Source organism: Pituophis catenifer, unplaced genomic scaffold, assembly GCF_029215685.1.
Source record: "Pituophis catenifer annectens isolate HBS135680 unplaced genomic scaffold, rPitCat1.0.hap2 SCAF_1, whole genome shotgun sequence".
Lineage (NCBI taxonomy): Eukaryota > Metazoa > Chordata > Lepidosauria > Squamata > Colubridae > Pituophis > Pituophis catenifer.
The window spans coordinates 283,966,219-283,988,082 of record NW_027256881.1 but is presented as its reverse complement, the minus strand read 5'-3'; the positions used below and the strand labels follow the sequence as shown (position 1 = coordinate 283,988,082).

The 21,864-nt window shown below is 37.5% G+C and overlaps 1 protein-coding gene across 1 annotated transcript in view; it reads right to left on the bottom strand.

Annotated features, from left to right (window-relative positions):
- The window catches only part of LTK (leukocyte receptor tyrosine kinase), a 108,985-nt gene that overhangs the window by 44,342 nt on the left and 42,779 nt on the right, over positions 1-21,864 (bottom strand). Inside the window, exons 4-9 of the mRNA XM_070931307.1 lie at positions 21,110-21,326; positions 15,154-15,293; positions 14,282-14,410; positions 13,456-13,605; positions 10,893-10,993; positions 6,491-6,663 (exon numbers count right to left, since the gene is read on the bottom strand). Coding sequence (XP_070787408.1) covers positions 6,491-6,663; positions 10,893-10,993; positions 13,456-13,605; positions 14,282-14,410; positions 15,154-15,293; positions 21,110-21,326 — 910 coding nt within the window. The remainder of the gene's footprint in view (positions 1-6,490; positions 6,664-10,892; positions 10,994-13,455; positions 13,606-14,281; positions 14,411-15,153; positions 15,294-21,109; positions 21,327-21,864) is intronic.

Sequence of the window (21,864 nt, the reverse complement as noted above, 5' to 3'; positions counted from 1 at the left end):
CCCACTTCCATTCAATAACACCTAGTATTCTCTTCAGAATACTATGCTTGAAACCCTATCCTAAAGCCATTATATGTCATTTTGAGTTGTGTCTCTCTGTGTGTATTTCTCTCTCTCTCTCTCTCTCTCCCTCTCCCTCCCTCTCACCACCTCTTCAATCCTCACTAAATCTAAAAAAATTTCCACATTACTACACTCTTCATTCACCAAACTTTCAGAAGCAATTAAAGACAAGCCATGTTTGTCTTCACTTCTGCTGACTTGAAATACTAATAAACAAAAATCACTGTGCTGCAGTTCTGCAGGGAAAGATACCTCACCTCCACTGCAGACAAAAGACAAGAGAGGAAGTAACTCCTTCTTTCCAGCAGCATGATACTTTGCAGACAAGTTCTTCCAGTGCTAAAAAGAACTAATTTTCACCTTTGCTTGCTTTGTCTGGGCTATTGGTGTGTGTAGGTATAAATTAGCATTTCTCCTAGGACTTGAAGTTCAGCAGCTGGGAGAAAATGTGAGGCAAGAAATTCTTTCTGTGGGGAAATTAAGCACAGCCCCACTATTAATTCCACAAACCCAGTGCTGTGGAGTCGGAGTCGGAGTCGGAGTCGAGGAGTCGGAGTCGGAGGAAATTTTGGGTACCTGGAGTCGGAGTCGGAGTCGGCAAACAATGCACCGACTCCGACTCCGACTCCTACTAAATTTAGATTGGAATTTTAAAAAAAGCAAGTTTAAATGTCCCAATTCACAAAAAGTTATAATTAATGACTTCTCTACTGTAAGAATAAAGACCAATGCATGCAGTGCCTCACGTAACCGCAAAATGAACACGTTAAGTGACCGTGAAGAAGCATGCTTTTCATGTGCTTCACTATAAGGCACGCAACGCACAATTAGGAGTGGCAATACTTATACTTTCCATAGTGTTGTGTTCTGCTGTTACAGGGAACGCAGCGCCCATGGGTAACCTAGCCTCTCACTGATAAGGGATTAAGTAAATATGTTTTTTGCAGGACTAGAGACACTTGCATAAGTGAAGGGAATGGAGGGTCAATAGTTCAAGACTGAAGCTGTAAACCATTGGAAAAACTGCTGTCATTCAGCTAAGGCTATAAAAACTTGTAACTCTGATTGTTAGCTTAAACTTTAAACATGACTAAACACTGTTTAAATTTATGAAACGGCCAAATACTCTGTTCAAAGAAAATACATTGTATGTTTGTATGTGTGTTTCTAATTATTGTTATTTATTCATATTTGTTCTCTTTTATTCTTTAAAGTTTAACAATTCATTCTTTATCTTAATATCTTTATATTTGTTTGGGGTTGGCTTTCTTCCCTTTCATCTTTTTTATTGTACAGCAATCTTTCTCCTCAAACCTACCACCTCTCTCTTTTCTTTCCTTCTTACTTTCTCTTCCTCACCCTCTTCTTCTCCTCCCTACTTCCTCTTCCTTTCTCCTTCTCCTCCTCTCTTCCTCCCTCTCTTACCCTCACTCCTACTCTAATTTCCCTTCCCTTCCTTCATCCCTCTCTATTGCTGTATCCTTTTATGTATATGGACTACTCAGAGGGCTGAAAAAGTTATTTCTGACTGGTCCTCTCCCTTTTGACCAGTCCTCGAACTTACGACTGTCCTCACATTTTACGTTTTTGCCCTATCTTGTCACCATGGTGAAGAGAAGCAGTTGTGAAATGAGTGACATGGTTGTTAAAAATGCTGCACGGGCATAAATGTGAGGATGGTCATAAGTGTGAGGACCAGTCAAAAGTGCGAGGACCTGTCAGAAATGACTTTTTTCAGCCCTCTATACACATAGCCATGGCCACCCGGTCACATGACCAGCTAGCCACACCCACCCAGTCACATAACCTCCAAGCCATGCCCACAAAATAAGCCACGCCCACAGAACCGGTAGTAAAAAAATTTAGAACCCACCCCTGGTTGGGGGTCACCACAACATGAGGAACTGTATTAAAGGGTCGTGGCATTAGGAAGGTTGAGAACCACTGGCTTAGAAGAACTTGGTGGAACAGCTTCTTGGATTCAACTGTAAGTGTTTATATTGTATAGGACAAATCATGTCTAGGTTTAGTGCTGGGATATATAGCTTATTTGTTTGTATAAAGCCATGTACGTACAACTTACAAGACTGTGTATGTTGATATTAAAAATCTAATTATATGCCAGTTAGTATAACATATTTTATATTTTAGGGAAAGAGGCATCCTAAACAATGGCAAAAAGACTGCTAACAACAAACACAACAAAGTCTACTGTTTATGAGCACTTTGCATTATCAAGTGATGGAAAACATTACGTGTGCCAATGTATTAGAAAAGATGATGATGGTGAAAAACAATGTGATGCAAAAATTAGCAGTTTCAGTGGGCCTGATAAAAATGCACCTACAAGAGCATCAAATTTGAAAAGACACTTACAGCGTTTTCATCCCAAAGTGTTAGAAGCCGTGAATGAGAAAGATAGCAATGAAAACATTGCATCTACTTCTGTGACAAAAAACGTTCAGAAATCTACTGGAGAACAATCACAAATAAGAAAATTCTTTATATCTGACAAAGTTACCATAAGGATGACACCAGAAAAATTCAAACACCACATTATTGAAATGGTAGTAAAGAATAGTGTACCACTATCCTTCTTTTCACAGACAGCCTTTTTAGGCCTAAAGAGAAATGGCAAAAAAACTTGGTGTTTCTCTGGAAAGAGAAAGTATAAGGAAACTTATAATTGAGGAGGCCAAATGTAAAAAGGAAGAACTACAGAAAGTTATGAAAGGACGTTTTGTCTTCCTTAAAATGGATGCATGCACACGTCACAGAGTCAATTATTTCGCTATTAATGTTAGATTTGTGGATGAAAATAACAAAACAATAACACGGACCCTCGGAGTAAAGGACACTCAGGCACATCACACCAGTGATTACCTTCAGAAGTTAGTGGAGGGTGTTCTAGAAGATTTTGAAATTAAAAAGGAACAGATTTTATGTGTTGTGACAGATAACGCTTCTAACATGTTGAGCACAATTGAGAAGATGAAGGCAGATGAAGAAGGTATCAAACAGATATTAGACTTAGAGGAAGACAGCTCTGCAAGTATTAGAGAAAGTTTAGAAACTGAAGAGAATGCTGACATTTTTTTAGACAACTTTGTTGAAGAAGCATTGAAGCTTGCTACTATTCATCATATGCGATGTGCTGTTCATACACTGCAACTTGCCATAAGAGATGGATTAAAAGATCGCCATGCAGCTACATTAATTGGCAAATTACGGCAAGTAACTGTTGCAGCCAGGGCCCCAAAAACAGATGCAATTTTGAAAAGACGTGCAGGAAAAGGAGCCATTTTGGATCAAACAACTCGCTGGGGAAGCACTTATTTAATGGTGAAGCGTTTGCTTGAACTTAAAGACTTCATAGAAGAAATGGACAATGAAAATCTTGCATTAACTGCAAGCCAGTGGACACAAACAAAAGAGCTGGAGAACCTTCTTTCTCACCCCTTCACTGTCACCAAGAGGTTGCAATGTGATGATCTAACCCCGGGTAAATTCCTCTTGGAATGGAAGAGCCTGTTATATCGCCTGAACAAAAATGGAGGGTTAATAGCTGAGGGCATTGCATCTTCAATGATGAAAAGAGAGAGTCTTTTGCTGGAAAATGAAATCTTGTTAGCGGCTATTTATGTCGACCCAATGAGCCGACTTTTATTGAACAGTAAACAGATTGCTACTGGGAAAAAGGCCCTCTATGATGTAGCAGTTCGCATGAAGGGATTACGACCTGAAATACCTCCACAGGAGGATGGAGTTCTTTTAAGCAATAGTGGTAACTCAGAATCATCTTCTTCAAACGAAGAATTAGACTTTGATTCCTTCTTAGACAAAATGGAAGTTGCTAAAGGAAAGCGACGTCGCATAAGCGTTACAGAACCAGTAAATGTCCAAATAAAAAAATTCCAACAGGAGTTTTATAAAGCACTAAAAGAAGTTGAAAAGTATGATCGCTCATCAAACTTACTGTTGAAGAAGCCATCCTTGTTTATCCAGAGATCGTTAGTGATGTGGCCAGAATAGTTACTGCAATGCCACCCACCCAAGTCAGTGTCGAAAGATTATTTTCAGCCCTAAAAATAATAAAGTCTGACTTAAGAGCCTCTATGAAAGAGGATCTGGCAGAGGCAATTCTCTTCCTTAGAACTCTACATTGAATTGATTTGCATTTGCTAAGCCTATAACTACATTTCAAGATTAATATAAACCATTTCTAGGTTTTACAGATTTTGTTTTTGGTTCATATAGATAAGCTTTGTTTTTGTTCTAAAACAACCAAATAATGTGGTTTGTATTTTTGAACTGGTAAAGTTCCTGTTCCTGATGTTTATGCCTGCTGCTACTATCCAGCAACTTGATTAATTAAATTAATAAAAAAAAATTAATAAAACTTTGTTGTTTTCATTGTGTTTGTCTTTTGCTTAAACTGTTCAATACAGTAGACTGTTGGCTTCCCAGCCAGTAGTCCTGTGGTAATGACATGTATATTGCCTTTCTTTCCTTCAAGGAAAGTATAAAATACATTCGCATATTAATACAGAGGAGTCGGAGTCGGGGAGTCGGAGTCGGAGTCGGAGTCGGAAGTACAAAAAACTGAGGAGTCGGAGTCGGAGTCGGAGTCGGAACATTTATCTCCCGACTCCACAGCTCTGCACAAACCTCAGCTTAGTAACAGTTTAAAGCCTCAGCACAACTAAGTGAGAAATAAATCGTGGGACCCAGAAGTCTAGGGTTATTTTCAAATTTGGGGCAGTATCCTTGTGATAATGTCTTAAGAACATGTATTAAACCACATATATATTCTTATTCAATTTCCATCCTGTATTATGACTTTGCATGGTAAAATTCTTAAAGCAAAATGTGTTTCTTTGGAAAAGTATCTCTGCACATTGATGGTACAATGTAGGTTTTCAAAGTTTGCAATAACGTGACCCTATAAATTCAATGTATGTGCCTTCCCCATTAATAAAATTAAAAACTACACTAGGGGTAAGAATGAGTAAGGAATAAACATACAGTTTACTTTTAATAATTTAAATGTAATCTTACATATAAAATAAAATTAAAATTGGAGTTTACATGACAAAATAAACCTAATAGGAAATGAGCAAAAAAACAAGTTAATTTGAAACCATATATTTATTGGAAGAATGCTCTTGCTTTCTTTTTGTTAATCACTAAAATCAGGATTTCATTTTGAAGAGAGCCACTCTTTCACAAAATCAAGAGGGGGGTGGGGTGGGGCGTAGAGTAGGAAACAAAATAGTGTTTAATTAATTAGATTCTGTGGGGTCCTTGGTGTTCCCCAAACTTGATGGTTTTATTGCATGATGCAGATGTTTCATTACCAAACTAGGTAATATCATCAATGCACCATCAAACCACCAAGCTCAGAGGACACCAAGGACTCCAGAGTTCAACCCTGAGCTACCAATATTTTCTTCTATTGGTGATTGGAAGCTTTTAATTGTTCCTAAAATTCTGTAGGTTCCAAATTGATGGTAGACTTATGTTGCTTTTGGTGCTCTCTCTGCTACCATATGGTAGGTGCTCTAAAAGTCAGAACCTATCTTCCCTTTCTCTTCCAGCTTGGCCCTTGTAAATCTCACCTTCCTTCCAGTGGTGGGTTGCTACCAGTTCGCCCCGGGTCGGGAGGCTCCACCCACCTGCCCGGATGCTTCTGCACAGAAGCGTCGCGTGAGTGTGCGAGCACACGCACACCCACGAGCGGTTTTGAAACCCGCCCCTGCTTCCTTCCCACTTGCAATTTCCTCCTCTGTCCTTCCCAGCCCTTCCTCCTTTCTCCTCCCCTCAGCAGAATAAGGGATAGAACTTTGCATATATGCTTTGTAAGATAAATAGTCTTTAGGGGGGAAAAAACCAAAGAACACCCAGGCTTCATATTGGGCTATGCAATAGCATAGTTTTGTGACAAACTAGTAAGCTTGCTTGGAGGACTTGGGAGGGAGGCACTGTCTAGGAATCCTCTATCTATTGTCTCATAATCCCCCTTAAAAGTCACAGATAAGAAATGCACAGGTAATGATAGTAATGATGAATATTCATTACTATCCTTGGTGGTGCAGCAGACTAAAGTGCTGTTAAGTAGCACTTAGCTGCCAGCTGCCTGCAATTACTGCAAGTTCAAATCTCATCAGGCTCAAGGTTGACTCAGCCTTCCATCCTTCTGAGGTAGGTAAAATGAGGACCTGGATTGTGGGGGCAATAAGCTGACTTTGTATAAAAAAGAACACCGCTTAGGGGGGGCCAAAAGCCCTACTAAGCAGGTATATACAAAAGTATGAAGGCTATTGCTTAACGCATTATAAGCCGCCCTGAGTCTCCGGAGAAGGGCGGCATATAAATCGAACCAATAAATAAATAAAAAATAAATAAACATTCCTGATGCTATAATTACCTGTTCTGTAGGCTTGGCATTTCCAAAGTTATGAGAAACCAATGATCGCTCCAGCTCCCTGATTTTTCCCATATCTGTAGTGCCGCACTGCCATTGGTTACTCCTTCATTTTCTTGTACAGTGAATGAAATGCTACCATTGTAATGGCCAAAAACATATGCTGAGAATTGGACCTAAAGTGAAGATAAAGTGGTGAGACAGAGAAAAGCTGTATATGAGGTCGTTTATAAGTACCGTATTTGAGGACTATAACCTTAGTTCATAGATTTAAAAGTTTTATATTCAGGGGGGTCCTGTTATGAGCTTCATAAAAATAATATCACACAGCTTCCTGGGAATGAATCACATAAAGATGAGAAATATAAAAAGAAATTTTGACTCAAGCATTTGTACATTCATTAGCTAGACGCTACTCTGCCTTTATGATTTTTATCACATATAAACTGGAACCAAATTTTCTGGTTTTGAAAAAGATAAAGCTAGCCAGAAAGGATATCCATTGCTGCAGGCGTATGGAGGAAGCAATGAATGAGCTGATACGTGAACAGGAAGCTGTGTGATCTCAATTAATGCTCTGTTTCCTCTAATGTGGGCAAAAATGAAAAGCCCTTGAAAAAAAATGGTATTTATTTGCCAGGCCAATACATGTAATTTTTGAACCAGAGTGAAGGCAACATTGTCACCATCATGTATCAGAGAAGAACTTAATGAAAAAGTGTCACTGAATAATTAATTACAATAGAATAAATTACTTAAATTTATATGCCACCCATCTCACTGTCGGGTAAATTGGGGCAGAAGTTGAAAGAAAGTTAACACGTCTTATTATGGTTTTAATTCCCATGGAATAACATGTACTTCATCAGATCAGAGGCATGAAACTTTACAGCTGATCAGTGTAATAATCATTATCATTCTACATGGATACAAGAGAGAAAAAATGTCTGCCTTTCAACCTATGTGTATTCATTGTCCTTAACTTACAATCATTTGTTTAGTCACCATTCAAAGTGTCTATGGAGATTCTCAGTCACCCAGGTCATGGTTGTCCCAAAGGTGCTTTTTCCAGTGGTGAAATTCGGCTGGATCTATCCGGATCACACGAACTGGATAGTCTCCGCCAACCCGCTGGGATGTCATTATGTCCCATTTTTGATCCTCCGCGCATGTGCAGAAGGCTCTACACATGTGCAGAAGAGGCGTGTGTGCTCACATTTCCGAACAGGTTGCAAAGGTAAGTGTATTTCACTGCTGGCTTTTTAAAGAGGCACTGAAGGACTGAATTTTGCAGTAACACCAGAACAGCTACCAGTTATAAATCTCCTTACAGCCACAGAGTCAGCCATCAGGAACAATAAACTGGCAGAACCACAACAATTAAGACCCCCTGCCCAAAGCTGAAGAAGTTTCTTGGATGAGAAGCAAAACGTCTTCAAAGAAAAACCAGAAAGTCCAATTGCCTCTTGAAAAAGCACTTTTGGGACACCATTCAAAGTTTATAACAGCACTGAAAAAAAGTGACTTGTGACCACCATTGTAACTTCCCCAGGTAAGTGATCAAACACTGGGTGCTTGGTAACTGGCATGATCTTATAAGGTCCTGAGGTTCTGGGATTGTCATCTGCAACCTTCCCAGGGAGCTTCTGACAAGCAAAGTCAATGGGGGAAGTTAGATTCACTTGACTGCATGATTCACTTAACAACTGTAATGATTTGCTTAACAACCATGACCAAAAAGGTCATAAAATGGGGACACATGACTTAACAACTGCCTTGCTAAACAGAAATTTTGGGTTCAATTGTGGCCATAAGTCAAGGACTACCTGTACTCATTTTCTCTCCTCTGGACAGGGGAAAGGGGAAACCAGCTGAACTATTAGGATATGAATTTTTGCTTAATCTAATATAAAAAATCCCTGGTATACACAAATCGTCACATCTTTACATCGCTGCATAAGTGGCTTGCTATTTACTTTCCCTTTTTGGATTTTCCAGATGGCCAGTCTTAATGCTGTATTAATCTAATATTTATGCTACATTTCTTTATTCTTACCATTTTTATTTCTATAGTCAAAACATTCAGGAGGGCAATATGTTACAAATGAATTAAATTTCCACATCAAGTATGACAAATTATTATTTTTTTAATTTAAAAGATAATTACTTATCCAGCTTTTTGCTAAGTCTTTCTGTTTGAGAGGAGGATGAAATAAACAAGGCGAGAGAATTGAATAACTGGGCTTGTATAAGGAGAGAGCTTGGTTAAATTACAGGAACGAGAGAAAGATCCTACTTCTGAGTCCTTGTATCACTTTCAAATGGCAGAAGTAGGCAAAGGCTTAATAAACTAATCTATGAATAAGTCTTTTGTCTGTACTTGTGCTCCCTTTGGTTGTTTCTTTCTTCAGAGGAAGAGCAAAGAAATCCAGACATCTCTTATCATAGTTATCCATTTCATCCAAGTTGAGAAACTATGGTAACTAGCTTTAGAACAAATCAGGGTATTATTCGCAAATTTAAAGCTGATCTAATATCCTGCTATTTCTACGCTTCTTAATCAGACCTTGCTAATTCAAATGAAAGGGGTCTCTATTTTGTTAGCTCACTCTAGGATAAAGTGTTCGGGGGGTGGGGGAAGTCTTTTTCATACCAGAGTTGAATCTGCTGTTACTCAATCATCCCACTTCTGTATATCAGTTGCATGAACACCTTTCCAACTTTCCAAATTATAACACCAAGGTAGCCCAAAGCTTGTTTGAAGAGATGTTTGATTCTAAAACCTGCAACTATTTCTTTCTTTCGTATAATTCCTGATATGATCGTTGGCCACAGAAAAGAGTTTGGGAGTAGAGGTATGCAAGCTGTTTTACTTTTCAGCTTCAAAGAGGTTGTTCTAAGTAGAGTTTTGTTTCACATGCCCACAATCTTGGATCATGGTTTGCAGAACAAAACATTGTTATTTCGAGCATCATCATTTGTGGATGTTGCAGCTGTTCTGAGGGCTGTGATTAGGCTGTTATTTTGTGGTTTGGGTTAGTTTCTTCCAAAACTTTTCCATGGTCATGCCCCAGCTGCTGTTGCTTTAACAGCAAGATGGAATAATGTGGGGCACAGAGCAAATTTGAGGTGCTAGGCAACAGGCATTTGAGAACACATGTTTCAGCAGAGACATTCTGTATCTGAAGAAAGAAAAAGATAAGCCAGGACTGCTGTGTCTGGAATTGGTTAACCTGTCTGGCTGTCTCACGCCACTCCTTTTCCTACCTTAGGAGTCATGCGTTATCTGTTTTGCTTTAATTTAATTTTAAAAGCAGTTGAAAGGAAGGAAAGCGGAGACAAACATCCACATATGGGTTTTCATCCACTGGAAGAAATGAGTCAGAAGAGGCAAGGACGTAAAACGTATTTTAATGCAGGGATGCTGAATCACCTGCTTAGCTGGCAGCAGAGGAAAAACCACACTGCCAACTTGTGGCAATGCCCTTGCACTTAAGGAGAGTGAAGTGCTTGTTAGAAAGGGAAGCAGTCATCAGTAGGTGAATGCCAAAAAGGTCTCTGAACTGATATGAGGATGCCTTTGGACGTTCAGCTCTTCCAGATGATGGCTGGATTCCAACATCTCTTCTTAGCAGGTTGCCCCCCGATGCCTCTTTCCAGCACTCCCTTGGATAGAGCTGGTGCATGATTTCGGGGTTCCCTGGACTTGGAGCTCTTGCTTGAGAAACAGGTGGCTGGGGGTTGGGGGCTTTGCACAGATTCATTTTGCACACCAATTACATCCTTTCTTAGACTGGAGCCTTTGGTTATTTCCTGGTTAGATTACTGTAATACAGTCAACAGCCCTTGAAGATCCACAGTTTCCCCATATTACAATGCTTGTGCACTGATGGTTGGGATGTCATAGGAGCAAAGGAACATTTCCTGCTATATTCTCCTGTATCGTCAAAGCAATCTTGCTCTTTAAGTTGTGAGAAATCTCAAATTTCACAATTAATTTGATTTTTCTTTTAAATCAGAAAATTGAATCCAACAGTGAAATAGAATCATATGCTTGTTTTTTTAAAAAATTTTTTTAAAAAAATGTTTTAATTGTTTTAACCTGTAAAATGAAGTGTTTTAATATTTTTGTGTGACCAGCCATACGCTAAATAAATAAATTTTTAAATCAGCAACTAGATTGGAGCTGATTGCACGCCCTGTTTCTCTGGCATATACAGTGGTGTTATTAGGCGTAAAACTGTCACTACAGATCTTTTGTGCAGAATCATTTTGACACTCTTGACCAAACTGAATATAGTATGACAAAACTCACCCACACACAAAAATAGCCTGCATAGCACTAAAATCACACAAAAACATCTGCAAAGTGAAATTTAATTGCCTAAGGAAGAAGTTAAAGTACCTTATAAGATCCATTGGAAAGAATGGCTGGAAGGTCAGTGCTGTATGCCCGGGAAAAACCATCTGTGTGTTCATTATTGACATGCAGATACAAAAAATGACCTGGGGAAAAAAATTGGAACTAGATTTCAGTGGTATTTTGGGACTAAGCTATAGTAGAATTTACAATATATTAGAACAAACATGCTGATGCTTCACCAAGGATATTATTTTATGATATTCTGGAAACTAGAATATTTTACAATATCCTGAAGGCTAACCTAAAATAAAGAGAATAAAAAAAAAAGAGAGAGAATAGGACAAAATGCAAAAGCAAAAGATAAAAAGAAATAACAAGGAAAAAGAGTCTGATTTCTTTGTAGCAAATACAACTGTGATTACAAAATGATCTCAATCTATGGTTACAAAAAAAGCTCTATTTTTTTTTTTTGGTCTATTTTTTCTTGATCATCGAAACCATAGTTAATTTTTCTGCCTCATACAAAAAGTCTGTAAGAAATTTCCAGTCAGCCATGAATGTACTGTAGATGTCTTTTCTCTCATCACAGAGGTGACTTTAGTCATTTTAGCACTCATTCCTCCATCATGGGTGATGCCACACCTTTCCTCTTTTGAGCACACAACAATCTTATTGAAATTGTCATACATAAAAACAAAGTTCTGTGACTTTCCCCCCAGATGTTTATCCATTGGTCCCAGAATAAAAGCTTCTGGTTTCAATTGCACATTAATCTTTAAAATCTTTTAATACATATTTACCAAACATGATAAAATATCCCTTCATGTTGTTCACATATCCAACCTAAATTTGAAATACCTTCATATATTCTAAACAATTTCTACATCATTTTATAAACATTCTTTTTAACACTAGACCTTATTATAAAATTTCTTTCAATCACATATTTTCCCTTTATTCCATTTGTATATTGTAACCAAAATTTTAGTTCATTTTATCATACATTATTTCATTTGCTATTCTTCTGTCTCAAATTTCAACAAACATTTATACATTTTAACAATAACCTGTTCATCATTGTACACAGTTTTGTTTCAAATTCAGTCTTCAATTCTTTTATCTACTTTTATCTACTTTAAATCTTTTCGATAATTGTACATAAGAAAACCATTAGCAAATACATAAATTTGTCTTTATTCCATATTCTCAGAATGGTACATCTAATGTATAATCTACATAAAGCTTAGCTTTGACATATGACAAATATCCATGTCACCCAGTGGTTGGTTGCTACCGGTTCGCACCGGTTCAGGCAAACCAGTAGTAGCGGTGGTGGAAGGCTCCGCCCACCCGCCCGGACATCATCAAATACACTCTGCACATGCGAGCAAACCGATAGCAAAGGTAAGTGAAACCCACCACTGATGTCACCCAAATCTCAGTTCTTTTAACTCAAGTGACTTTCTGTACCTCAGCAATTCCCAGCAACTCTCTTTCATCCAAACTAAATAATAAACAGCAAAATATAATTTTAAATCAGGTAAACCCAATACTCCTTTTTCCTTTGCATCTTGTAATATCTTATATTTAATTTGTGGTCCCCGCCCCATACAAATTCAGAACTATCCTTCTGTTCTGCCACGGTTTAAATGATACGTTGGTTGTCAAAACAAAACTGGTATTGCCTAGAACAAAAATTACTAACCATCTAAGTAAAACATTCATTTTTATCACAGATATTCTCCCCAACAGTAAGAGTTCCACTTTATCATATTTTAACAATTCTTTTTTACCTTTTTTCAGTTTTAAAATCCATTTTGTTTATCAGTTCTGTTTACTCTTGTATTTTCATACTTTTCGTAAACATATTTCTCACCGGAAGCTCCACATTTTCCATAATACACATGATTTTATATATTTTAGTTTCCCCTTAGCTAATTTTGCTTTAAACAACAACAACAAAAAAAACCCTAAATGCTATACTTTTTCCTTGTTGGGAGTACTCTGATTCCATAGACAGGATACCCAAGCTACGTACTAAGGGAACCTTGCAGGTACAGTATGTGGAAAGTCATAGCCTTGTTAAAAAGCATAAGGAGAAGAGAACAAAGCCATCCATTCCTATGGGTTTCCTGGTGGGACTTGAAATGCACAAATCCCTCCCTTAATAAAGCATGAAGGGAATGGAATCCTTATTAGAACAAAGGAAGAATTGTAGAGGTCCATCTCCCTTTTTACCTTTCAAAAGAGATATTCTAGAGTAGCTCTTAACAAAGGTGAGGGAATTCTCCCCAACATCTTATAAATTAAAGGTGGGTGTTCTCACTTTCTCTCTATAACTATTTATAGATTGTCTTATAGCATTCTCCTGAAAAACCCAAAGCTTCGTGTTTCTCCTTAGGCCATTTTCTGATCTCATACATAATGAAACTGTATATGTTTTCCTTCACAGCTGCAAACTCTCTCAAAGCAGCACTATGAACGTCCCTCTACAACAGATGTAGCTCAGAAGCACACAAGTTGTTCAACGTTTCAATAAATAAAAGAATCCCAAATGGGAGATACCCTTCCAGCTAAAACAGAAGGTGAAGAATAAGGAACATACCTCCAGTGGCTTGTAAGGCAGATCCTCCAATCTGGTTTTCGTGCATCCTTGAAAAACCACTAATAGACCAGGAAGAATTTATATTTCCATCTATTGTCCAACCACAGGCACCTTCCTCAAAAGAACAATGTGCCCCCTCTGTTAGGCTATCTGGAAAAAAGCAGTAATTTTTATAAGAAGCAAACAAACAAAAAGATCAGCACAGTATATTGTGAAGTACGGTTAACTTCATACAGAAAATTTACATTTCTACCAAAACTATTAAATATTTTTTTTCTTACTATTCTTAATATTAAATGTATAAACTGAAAAATTTCAACTGCCTAGGAACCAGCATCCATCAAAATGTCAAAGCCCAAATAGTAGGGTATTTTCTGATCTAGGAAATAATGTTAGCATTGGAAATAATAGTCATTTGTGAAAATAACAGCAAATGTTAGAATAACAGAGTTGGAAAGAGCCTTCTAGTCCAGCTCCCTGTTCAAGCAGGAATACCATTTCAGTCAAACTGTTGTCCAATCTCTTCTTTAAAAACTCTAGTGTTGGAGCACCCACAACTTCCAGAGGCAAGTAGTTCCACTAATTAATTGTTCTAATTTTCAGGAAATTTCTCCTTAGTTTTAGGTTGGTTCTCTCCTTTATTATTTCTATCCATTGCTTCTTGTCCTGCCTTCAGCACCTGGCAATCAATATTTTTTGTTCCTTCCTTGCTGAAGTTTTTGCAGGATTAATAAAGAACAAAAGGTTGGGCTTAATATTTTCTTTCTTACAATAGTGGACAAGTAAGAAGTCTCTGAAAGAAAGAGACAGGTAAGTTCATATTTACCACAGAGGGATTCATCTTCTTCTTTGGTTGGACAATCAGAATTGAAACTGCAAACCTCTAGATGGCTGACACAGCCCTCATGTGGGCAGGGGATAGGAGATCCCTTATCAAAGTTGTAAAGATCTTTATCTAAAGGGAAAACAATCAAACAAACAAAAATATACAAAAATTACTTAACGCATTGTAAGCCGCCCTGAGTCTCTGGAGAAGGGCGGCATATAAATTGAACCAATAAATAAATAAATAAATAAATAAATATCAATACTTAAATCAGTCTTCTCTGACTTGACTTTTAAAATGTACCACAGTTATGGCCTGGACTCTGTGGTTATGAGCTTTCTAGGATGAGTATCAGTCTGGAGGAAGTCTGATAATGCTTTTTACCATCCTCTGGATCTGCTCCAAATGTGCAATGGATTGAAACCCAAACTAAACTGCAACCAATGGGTATATGCTACCTTCAGGCTAAGGTCACCTAAAGTTTTAAGTAGTAAAGAGAATGGGCCCATTTTTCAGGTTTAGGGAAAATCCTACTTTCCATGTTTCCAAACCTATATGAAGGCTTAGCACACTTTGTTTAATTTCCCATTGGAAACTGGTGGGAATTTTCAGCAGTTTCAGGAGTTTGGGCTGCGTAATGCCGGGAGCGCTCCATAACGCCTCAAAATAGGGTTTAAGGGGCCACATGTGGCTTGAAAGCCATAGTTTGCTTACTTTGGTTAAGATATAAAACAGTAACATTTAAATTGATAATAATAGATTTTAAAGTTATTTACTTCACAGCTTGTTGCTGAATCTTAGGCCAGAAACCATCAGTGGGACGTTTATCTTATCTAACAATCACAATTTTTCAAATGTGAATTCCTACATACCATGAAGGCAATTTTGAAGTTGCAATGATCCCAGTGCCAAAAACCCAGAATTCTTTTCATCACAACTTGAATACAGCAAAGTGATCTCAAAAGGCCTTTCCATTTGTCCAATTGAGCCTATTAGAATTTTCCATTTTACCCTGAAAATCAAAGCAGTTGACATGGTTAATAAATATGTTTATCTATAAAAAGCATAAATATATCCAAAGGATTTCACATACTATACCATAGATATAGTATGGTGATTAAAAAAACTAAATGTGACAAACGGATGGATGGAAATGAAATGAAAGGGAAGGGAAGGGAAGGAAGGAAGGGAGGGAGAGTGGGAGGAAGGATGCAAGGAAGAGGGAAGGAAGGAAATATATAGGAAAAAAATGAATTCATATAACTATGAATGGTTATGTAATTAAATCTTCAAGCTTAAGATTGGACACAGACCATATTGAAACAGATTGCTTCATCTTCTAATTTTTAGAACAGAGACTTTTCAAAGATTAATAGCATATTCCTCTCCAAGATCCATTCCTTAAAATCAGAAGAATAAGTTTCTTTGCATTTATTAAAATTATTTCGTCATGCCCCCGGTTCAATCAAGCCAAAGCTTTTCATGAGGAGACTAATTCCACATTCTCGGAATACAGTTCAACATCACATTTCCCTCCTTGAAATCTGCAGTGTGAACATTGTTTTTCTAAGTATACAATATTTATGAAGCTCAATAATGCAGATATACTGTAAGTAATGATATACATATATATTTGTGACAACTATGACCTGGATGACAGAGAATCTCCACAGACATTTGGATACTAAGAGGAATCAGGAGGAACTAAAAATGACTATTAAAGAAGAACACTTACATTTGACTTTCTAATACAGAATGGAGCAAAATATCTTAGCACTGAATATATTGAAAGATATTTTTGAACAATGGAGCCTGAAGTTAATTTTAAGAATATCTGACTCTGTAGATGGATTGTGTTTAAAAGATATTATAGAAGAAGAATAAGTTTTACCAGACAAGACTGAGAGTGATTTGAAAGTGGGTTTGAAAATGACAGGTTAAAAGATTGATTTGGAAAAAAAGTTACACTAGACAAATAATGATGTTTTCATAATGAAAAGGGACGTATAAATAAAACATCAAGAGTGACCTGAATAACTTTTCTATATTGGATTTACAAAACAGACTTTTAAAATGGAGTCTTTGAGGCTCCCTCAGTTTGGTTGTTTGCTTGCAGATATTTCATTACCCAACTAAGTAACATCATCAGTGCTAGTGAGTGAGGGATTTTCTCCCTGTTTATAGGCATTATTGTTGAAAGAATAGTCATTCTTCAGTGGGCTTTTGTCTACATAAAACTTAAGAATGGGAGAAATTTGCCTAATCTCCAGAGCATTCACCCCTTACAATAAAACACTTAAAGATTTGAGGCATAAAGCCAGGCAAACAAATCTGTCACAATTTTTCAAGCCAGTTTGGGAGGGAAAATTGCCAACACCTTCAACAAATCGTGAAAGCCAAAGTTGTGAAGTAGAACTGCCTAGTATTGATATGTCATCCTTGTTGATGCCTTCTAAAAAAAAAGTTTCACCAACCTCTCCCTTGATTTTCATGGGGCAAGCCAAGGTCAAGAGGTGTCTTTAAAGAGAAACACACATAAAACTAGATTATGTATTGATCAGTTGATGAAATTGTGACCAGAGGCTTGCAGAATCCTATATGTGTATTTCCCCTAGGAGCAATTCTTCAGTATTGGCTAATTCAGTAATCACAACAACTTCAAATAACATACGGTATCTTCCACAAATAACAATACCAATATATATTAACTCATGGTATATTTTTTGATGTTGTTCAGTTTTTGCCCTTAACACAACTTGCATAATTACATTAGGTCTTTCAGTTCTTAAACAACAGTACTTATGGATGTTTCCTGCATGTTCTTCAGCCCTCCAGTTCTGAATCATCATTGTGTCACTAGCACTGCAGAGTGTCACAGCAAACAAAAGCCACTAACTCTGAGTATTCCAGATTATTGTGCGCATTATAGTAGTGTACCTAAATAGTTTTCAAACCGGTACTGTACACATGATATATAATCACAATTTTTAAAATATGTACTTACATTTAAGAGCAATTCAAGCAAAACAATAAACATCACATATTATAAATAGCATCAAAAGCACAACAAAGTAATAATCTATTTTAAAAACTATTTAAAAACAAGCCTACATCTAGTAAGTGTTAAAAGCAGCTATGCTTGCTTTTTAAAAATTATTTATCAGGACTTTCAGAATGAAATTGTAAAATTGCTTTGAATTTCAGTAAGATTCTTGTTATCAGACAACCTGGAGCCATTCATTTTTATAGTAGATTCTTGCAGATCCCAAACTGCAAGGTATGAAAGAAGCAGTTCCTTTCCAGAGATATCAGTAAGCACCCTTTTCTGTTTGAGCCAAGAAAGGGGCTTTTTGAGCCAATTTAATTTATTTAATGGAATTCAGAATGAAGCCTAGGGTGTAGACAGTGGAAGATGGATTGTTGAAGCAGTAATTCAGATAAACTCAGCAGGGCAATACTTTTACTGCTGATTTTATGTCAAAAGGATGCATCTTGTTAAATTAGCTAACAATGCTCCATGCTCATATATAGGTACAAACATAAAGTGGAGGTCAACACATCTCTGGTAATGATGGATGGACAGATATACAGACAGAAGGAAGAAAAGAATAGTTTGTGCTGATCAGGTATGGTAACCTGTGGTTTCCAAGTGAGAAAGAACAATAATGTACCCATTATGTCTGAGCTCCACATGGCTACCAAGTCAAATGTCAATCAGTCACTTGGGAGGAAAAAGACTGCAACACTAAAGCAAGGCTTATAAAAATACTTCTTTACAATGCAGATGGATGATGATCTGTTTGCTTCATTCTTGCCTTCAAGAACGAGTCTTGTATTTGTATTTGAGAGTTTTCTGCTGAGAAAGCCTCTTCCTGAGGAAGACATGAAGGGTCTGAAACAAAATATTTATTGTGGAGCTCTACAGGATAGGTCTGTTTACATAAACCTGCATCTATATCATTTTTAAGGGGAAACCAGTGCATTTTGTGAGGCATCATGAGAATGCAAGATGGTTCAAAAAAAAAAAAAAATCACTCACCCCTTTGACCATGTTTTTAACTTTAAAAAGATTAGTGAGCATTGCCAATACAGGAGAATAATTTTAGTTCAGGATTGAACTGTGGAGCCCTTGGTGCTCTCTGAAATTGGTTGTTTCCTTGCAAATGTTTCATTATCCAACTAGAAAACATCTTCAGTGCTGGAAGTGAGTGAGGTTTGCTCTGTGCCTTTAGTAGTGAAGCACTTGGTTAGAGTGGATGATTTTACAATAGATGTGTTGCTAACTTCCTGCTATTTGCTGATGAGGATATCCAGAATGGTAGTGTGTTGTTGTTTTCTTCTTCTCAAGTGAACTTTATTCTTTCAAAGATTTTGTTGATTGTTTCATTCTTTTCTCTAGGTCAGTCTCTTGGCTTGTTATTTGTATACATCTTTGAGGGCAGTTCAGAAATGTGAAAAATAAATAAAATATACTTCCCCTTCAATTATTAACAACTCAGCTGGTGTCTTTTATATGTCCGGTGTATCATCTTTTTCTGTATTACTCTTGTAGTTGGTAATTATTCAATTCACTTTCAGATCAGTCTCAATCTTCTCCAACAAAACTCATTCCTCTTCCATAACTTTTTAAAAACAGTTATTCTATAGAACAACTTCAGTTTAACTTCTCAAGGATGCAACACAGTGAATTATACCAGAACCAAACTATTTTGATGCCTCTCAAGATGATTGGCTTGTGTGACATACCTGTATAGTCACACTTTACAGCATAGATCAAAGAAACATCTAAGTAGCTAGATGTTATTTCAATACTATTAACATAAACAGAGAAAAATAAAGGAGAATATTTGTAACTCAGGGTTGAAATGAGGGGTCCTTGGTGCTCTTTGAGCTAGGTTGTTTTCATGTAGATGTTTCATAATCTAATCTAGGTAACATCATCAGTGATAGTAAGGACTAGTGTTTGCTTGCCCTGTCAGTATTGCTGGGTCTTAGTGGTTCTTTGGTTGGGCTGTTTACTATTGTTCTGCCCCAGCTTCGGATTCCCAGAGAATGTGACACACACCAAGCTTCGCAAACACTGTTTAATTCCAAACAAACCCCTTTCAAGAATGCAGGCTTCCCATGCAAAAGGTCCTTATCAAAGTTATTAAGAACAAAGTCCGACAAAGGTTGGCAACCAGCCTAGAAAACCACATATGAGAAATTGCTGCCTCTCCAAGATGCTCTGTAGTAATGAGACGTTGTTTCTAGCAAGAAAGCACTAGCTGCATGCGACTTAAATAGGCTAAGGGAGTAGCCAATTATCCTCAAGCCCTACTCTCGAGTAGACCTCCTCCTCCTGAGTAGCCACTCCTGCCTTTTGGCAGCCCTGCGTGCCCGAGCATTGAGGAGAGGCTCCTCCACTTCGCTCTCTCCATTGGAAGGAGCCTCTGGAGGTTCTGAAGGCCCTGGCTGAGTCTCTGCCTCTGGCATCACATCCTCTTCAGCCTCCTTGCTGTCCGACGCGAGCGCTGGCTGTGCAGGCTGCTGGCGCGACACCACACCAGCCTCCTCTTCATCGGGATCAGCCACCATCCGTGCAGGCCACTGGCGGGCCACAACAACTATCAGCTTGTTTGGCAGTTCCTTGATTGAGGTATTATTTATTTGATTGTTGGTCTGAAGTTAAATTTATAGTTAATCTATGTTCATCTGGCTTCTGATTGCTGGTGGGGAGGCATTTTGGTATTTTTGTTCCCTTTTTGACTAGTTGATTGTCTCTTTTGCATACTATGTAGCAGTGGGGAAATCTGAACCGGTTTGCTACCGCTTCACTGGCTGCACATGCATGCTGTGCGCCAAGCGTGCACTGCACACGCGCAAGCATAGTGTGCACCAAACACATGCTGTGTGCGCGCATACACAGTACGTGCCAAAAGGAGGCTTGGGTGGGTAAGTAGAACAGCTGGAGGGGGGAATCAGCTGTGGCGTGCGAGCTTGGGAACCTTTTAAAAAACTTTTTAAAAGCATTTTTTACTACCGGTTCTCCAGAACTGCTGTTAAAAAAAATGCTTTAAAAAGGTAAAAAAAAGTTCCGGTGATCATAGCTGTGTCACGCAATCATCAGAACCTTTTTTTTTTACTTTTTAAAAGCATTTTTAACTACCGGTTTTGGAGAACTGGTAGTAACAAATGCTTAAAAAGTTTTAAAAAGTTCCAAAGATCAGCTGAGCAACGCACAATTGTTGAAACTTTTTTTTTTTTACTTTTTAAGCTTTTTTTACTACCTGTTCTCCAGAACCAGTAGTTAAAAATGCTTTAAAAAGTGTGTGTGGGGGGAGAGAAGTTCCGACGATCATGCGTTGCTCAGCTGATCTTTGGAACTTTTTTTTTTACTACCGGTTCAGTGAACCATTAGCATTTTTGCCAAGCTTCTAGAAATTCCCTGGCCTTTTTGCTAGGGAAAACTAATACTTTGCAAGAGAAAACAAAATATTTCTCTAAATATTTAGAGAAAATCCTTTAGTGAAGGATTTGAACGCTTAGCAAAAGGACAAGGGTCATTAGGTTTGGAGTTGCAAACTCAAGTGTTTGTTCTAGATTTGGGAAGATTTCTTAATTTTGGTTCAACTGGGACCTTCCATTCAGAGATTTTTTTTAAAAAAAAACAACTAATATTCTCAGTGCTTAGTTCTTAACATTAGATAATAGAATAAATGGCTTTCAAGTTACATAACCTGCTGTGTCTCATCAGTTTTCCTTAAATTATTTGTGGCTCAGAGTGCAGGTTTCCTGGTTAGTGTTTAATGTGCATCTTCCAAGTCTCTAATCAAGAACAAAACTCACCAGGCATCCTCCTCATGTCCTTCTTGCAGATGAACAGCTTTACTTTGGTTTGTGTCCACATAGTGCACTTCAGCAGAGAGTCCTGCAAGACTGAGGCCCTGTGAATATACTGCTAGCTCCAACAGACATGAACTGGAGCTCCATGGCAGGATTGGACTGTGGAGGCTGAATGTGCATCTATCCGAGATCCTGCTAGGGTTCAGGAGAAGAATATCCCCTACAGGGAAAGAAAAGGTTGGGGAGAAAATACATTAAGAGCAAAGAAAAATAATAAGAGAAATTAGAAATATATAGAGAAATAGTGACAGATTGAGAAAATAGCTTCAATAAAAATATGAATTAAATTATTGAAGAGAAGAATAAAAAAGCTGGAAATAATTGAGAAAAATAGAATTTAAATCACACATTGATCTTTCTGTAAAGACCTACATAGTCTATGGCAAATGTTCTCAAAGATATAGTCAGATTTTATCCATACTCATTCAAAAATAACTCCCTTCAATGAGATTTATATATATCCATAGTTTGTGACCATAGGGTTCCCTATATTTATCAAACTGTTCTTCAAGCATTCTGCTCTATTACTGAAATGAAGCAAAAAAAAATATTTATGAAGTTTCGTTTCTATGTAAATCCTTGGGACAAACACATTTAAATGAAATAGAAAATTATATGAAAATGGGAGGAAATCTTGCAGGACCAAAATTTTATCCAGTTGAATAATGATTATCTGTTTCCTCTAAAACAAAGATAGA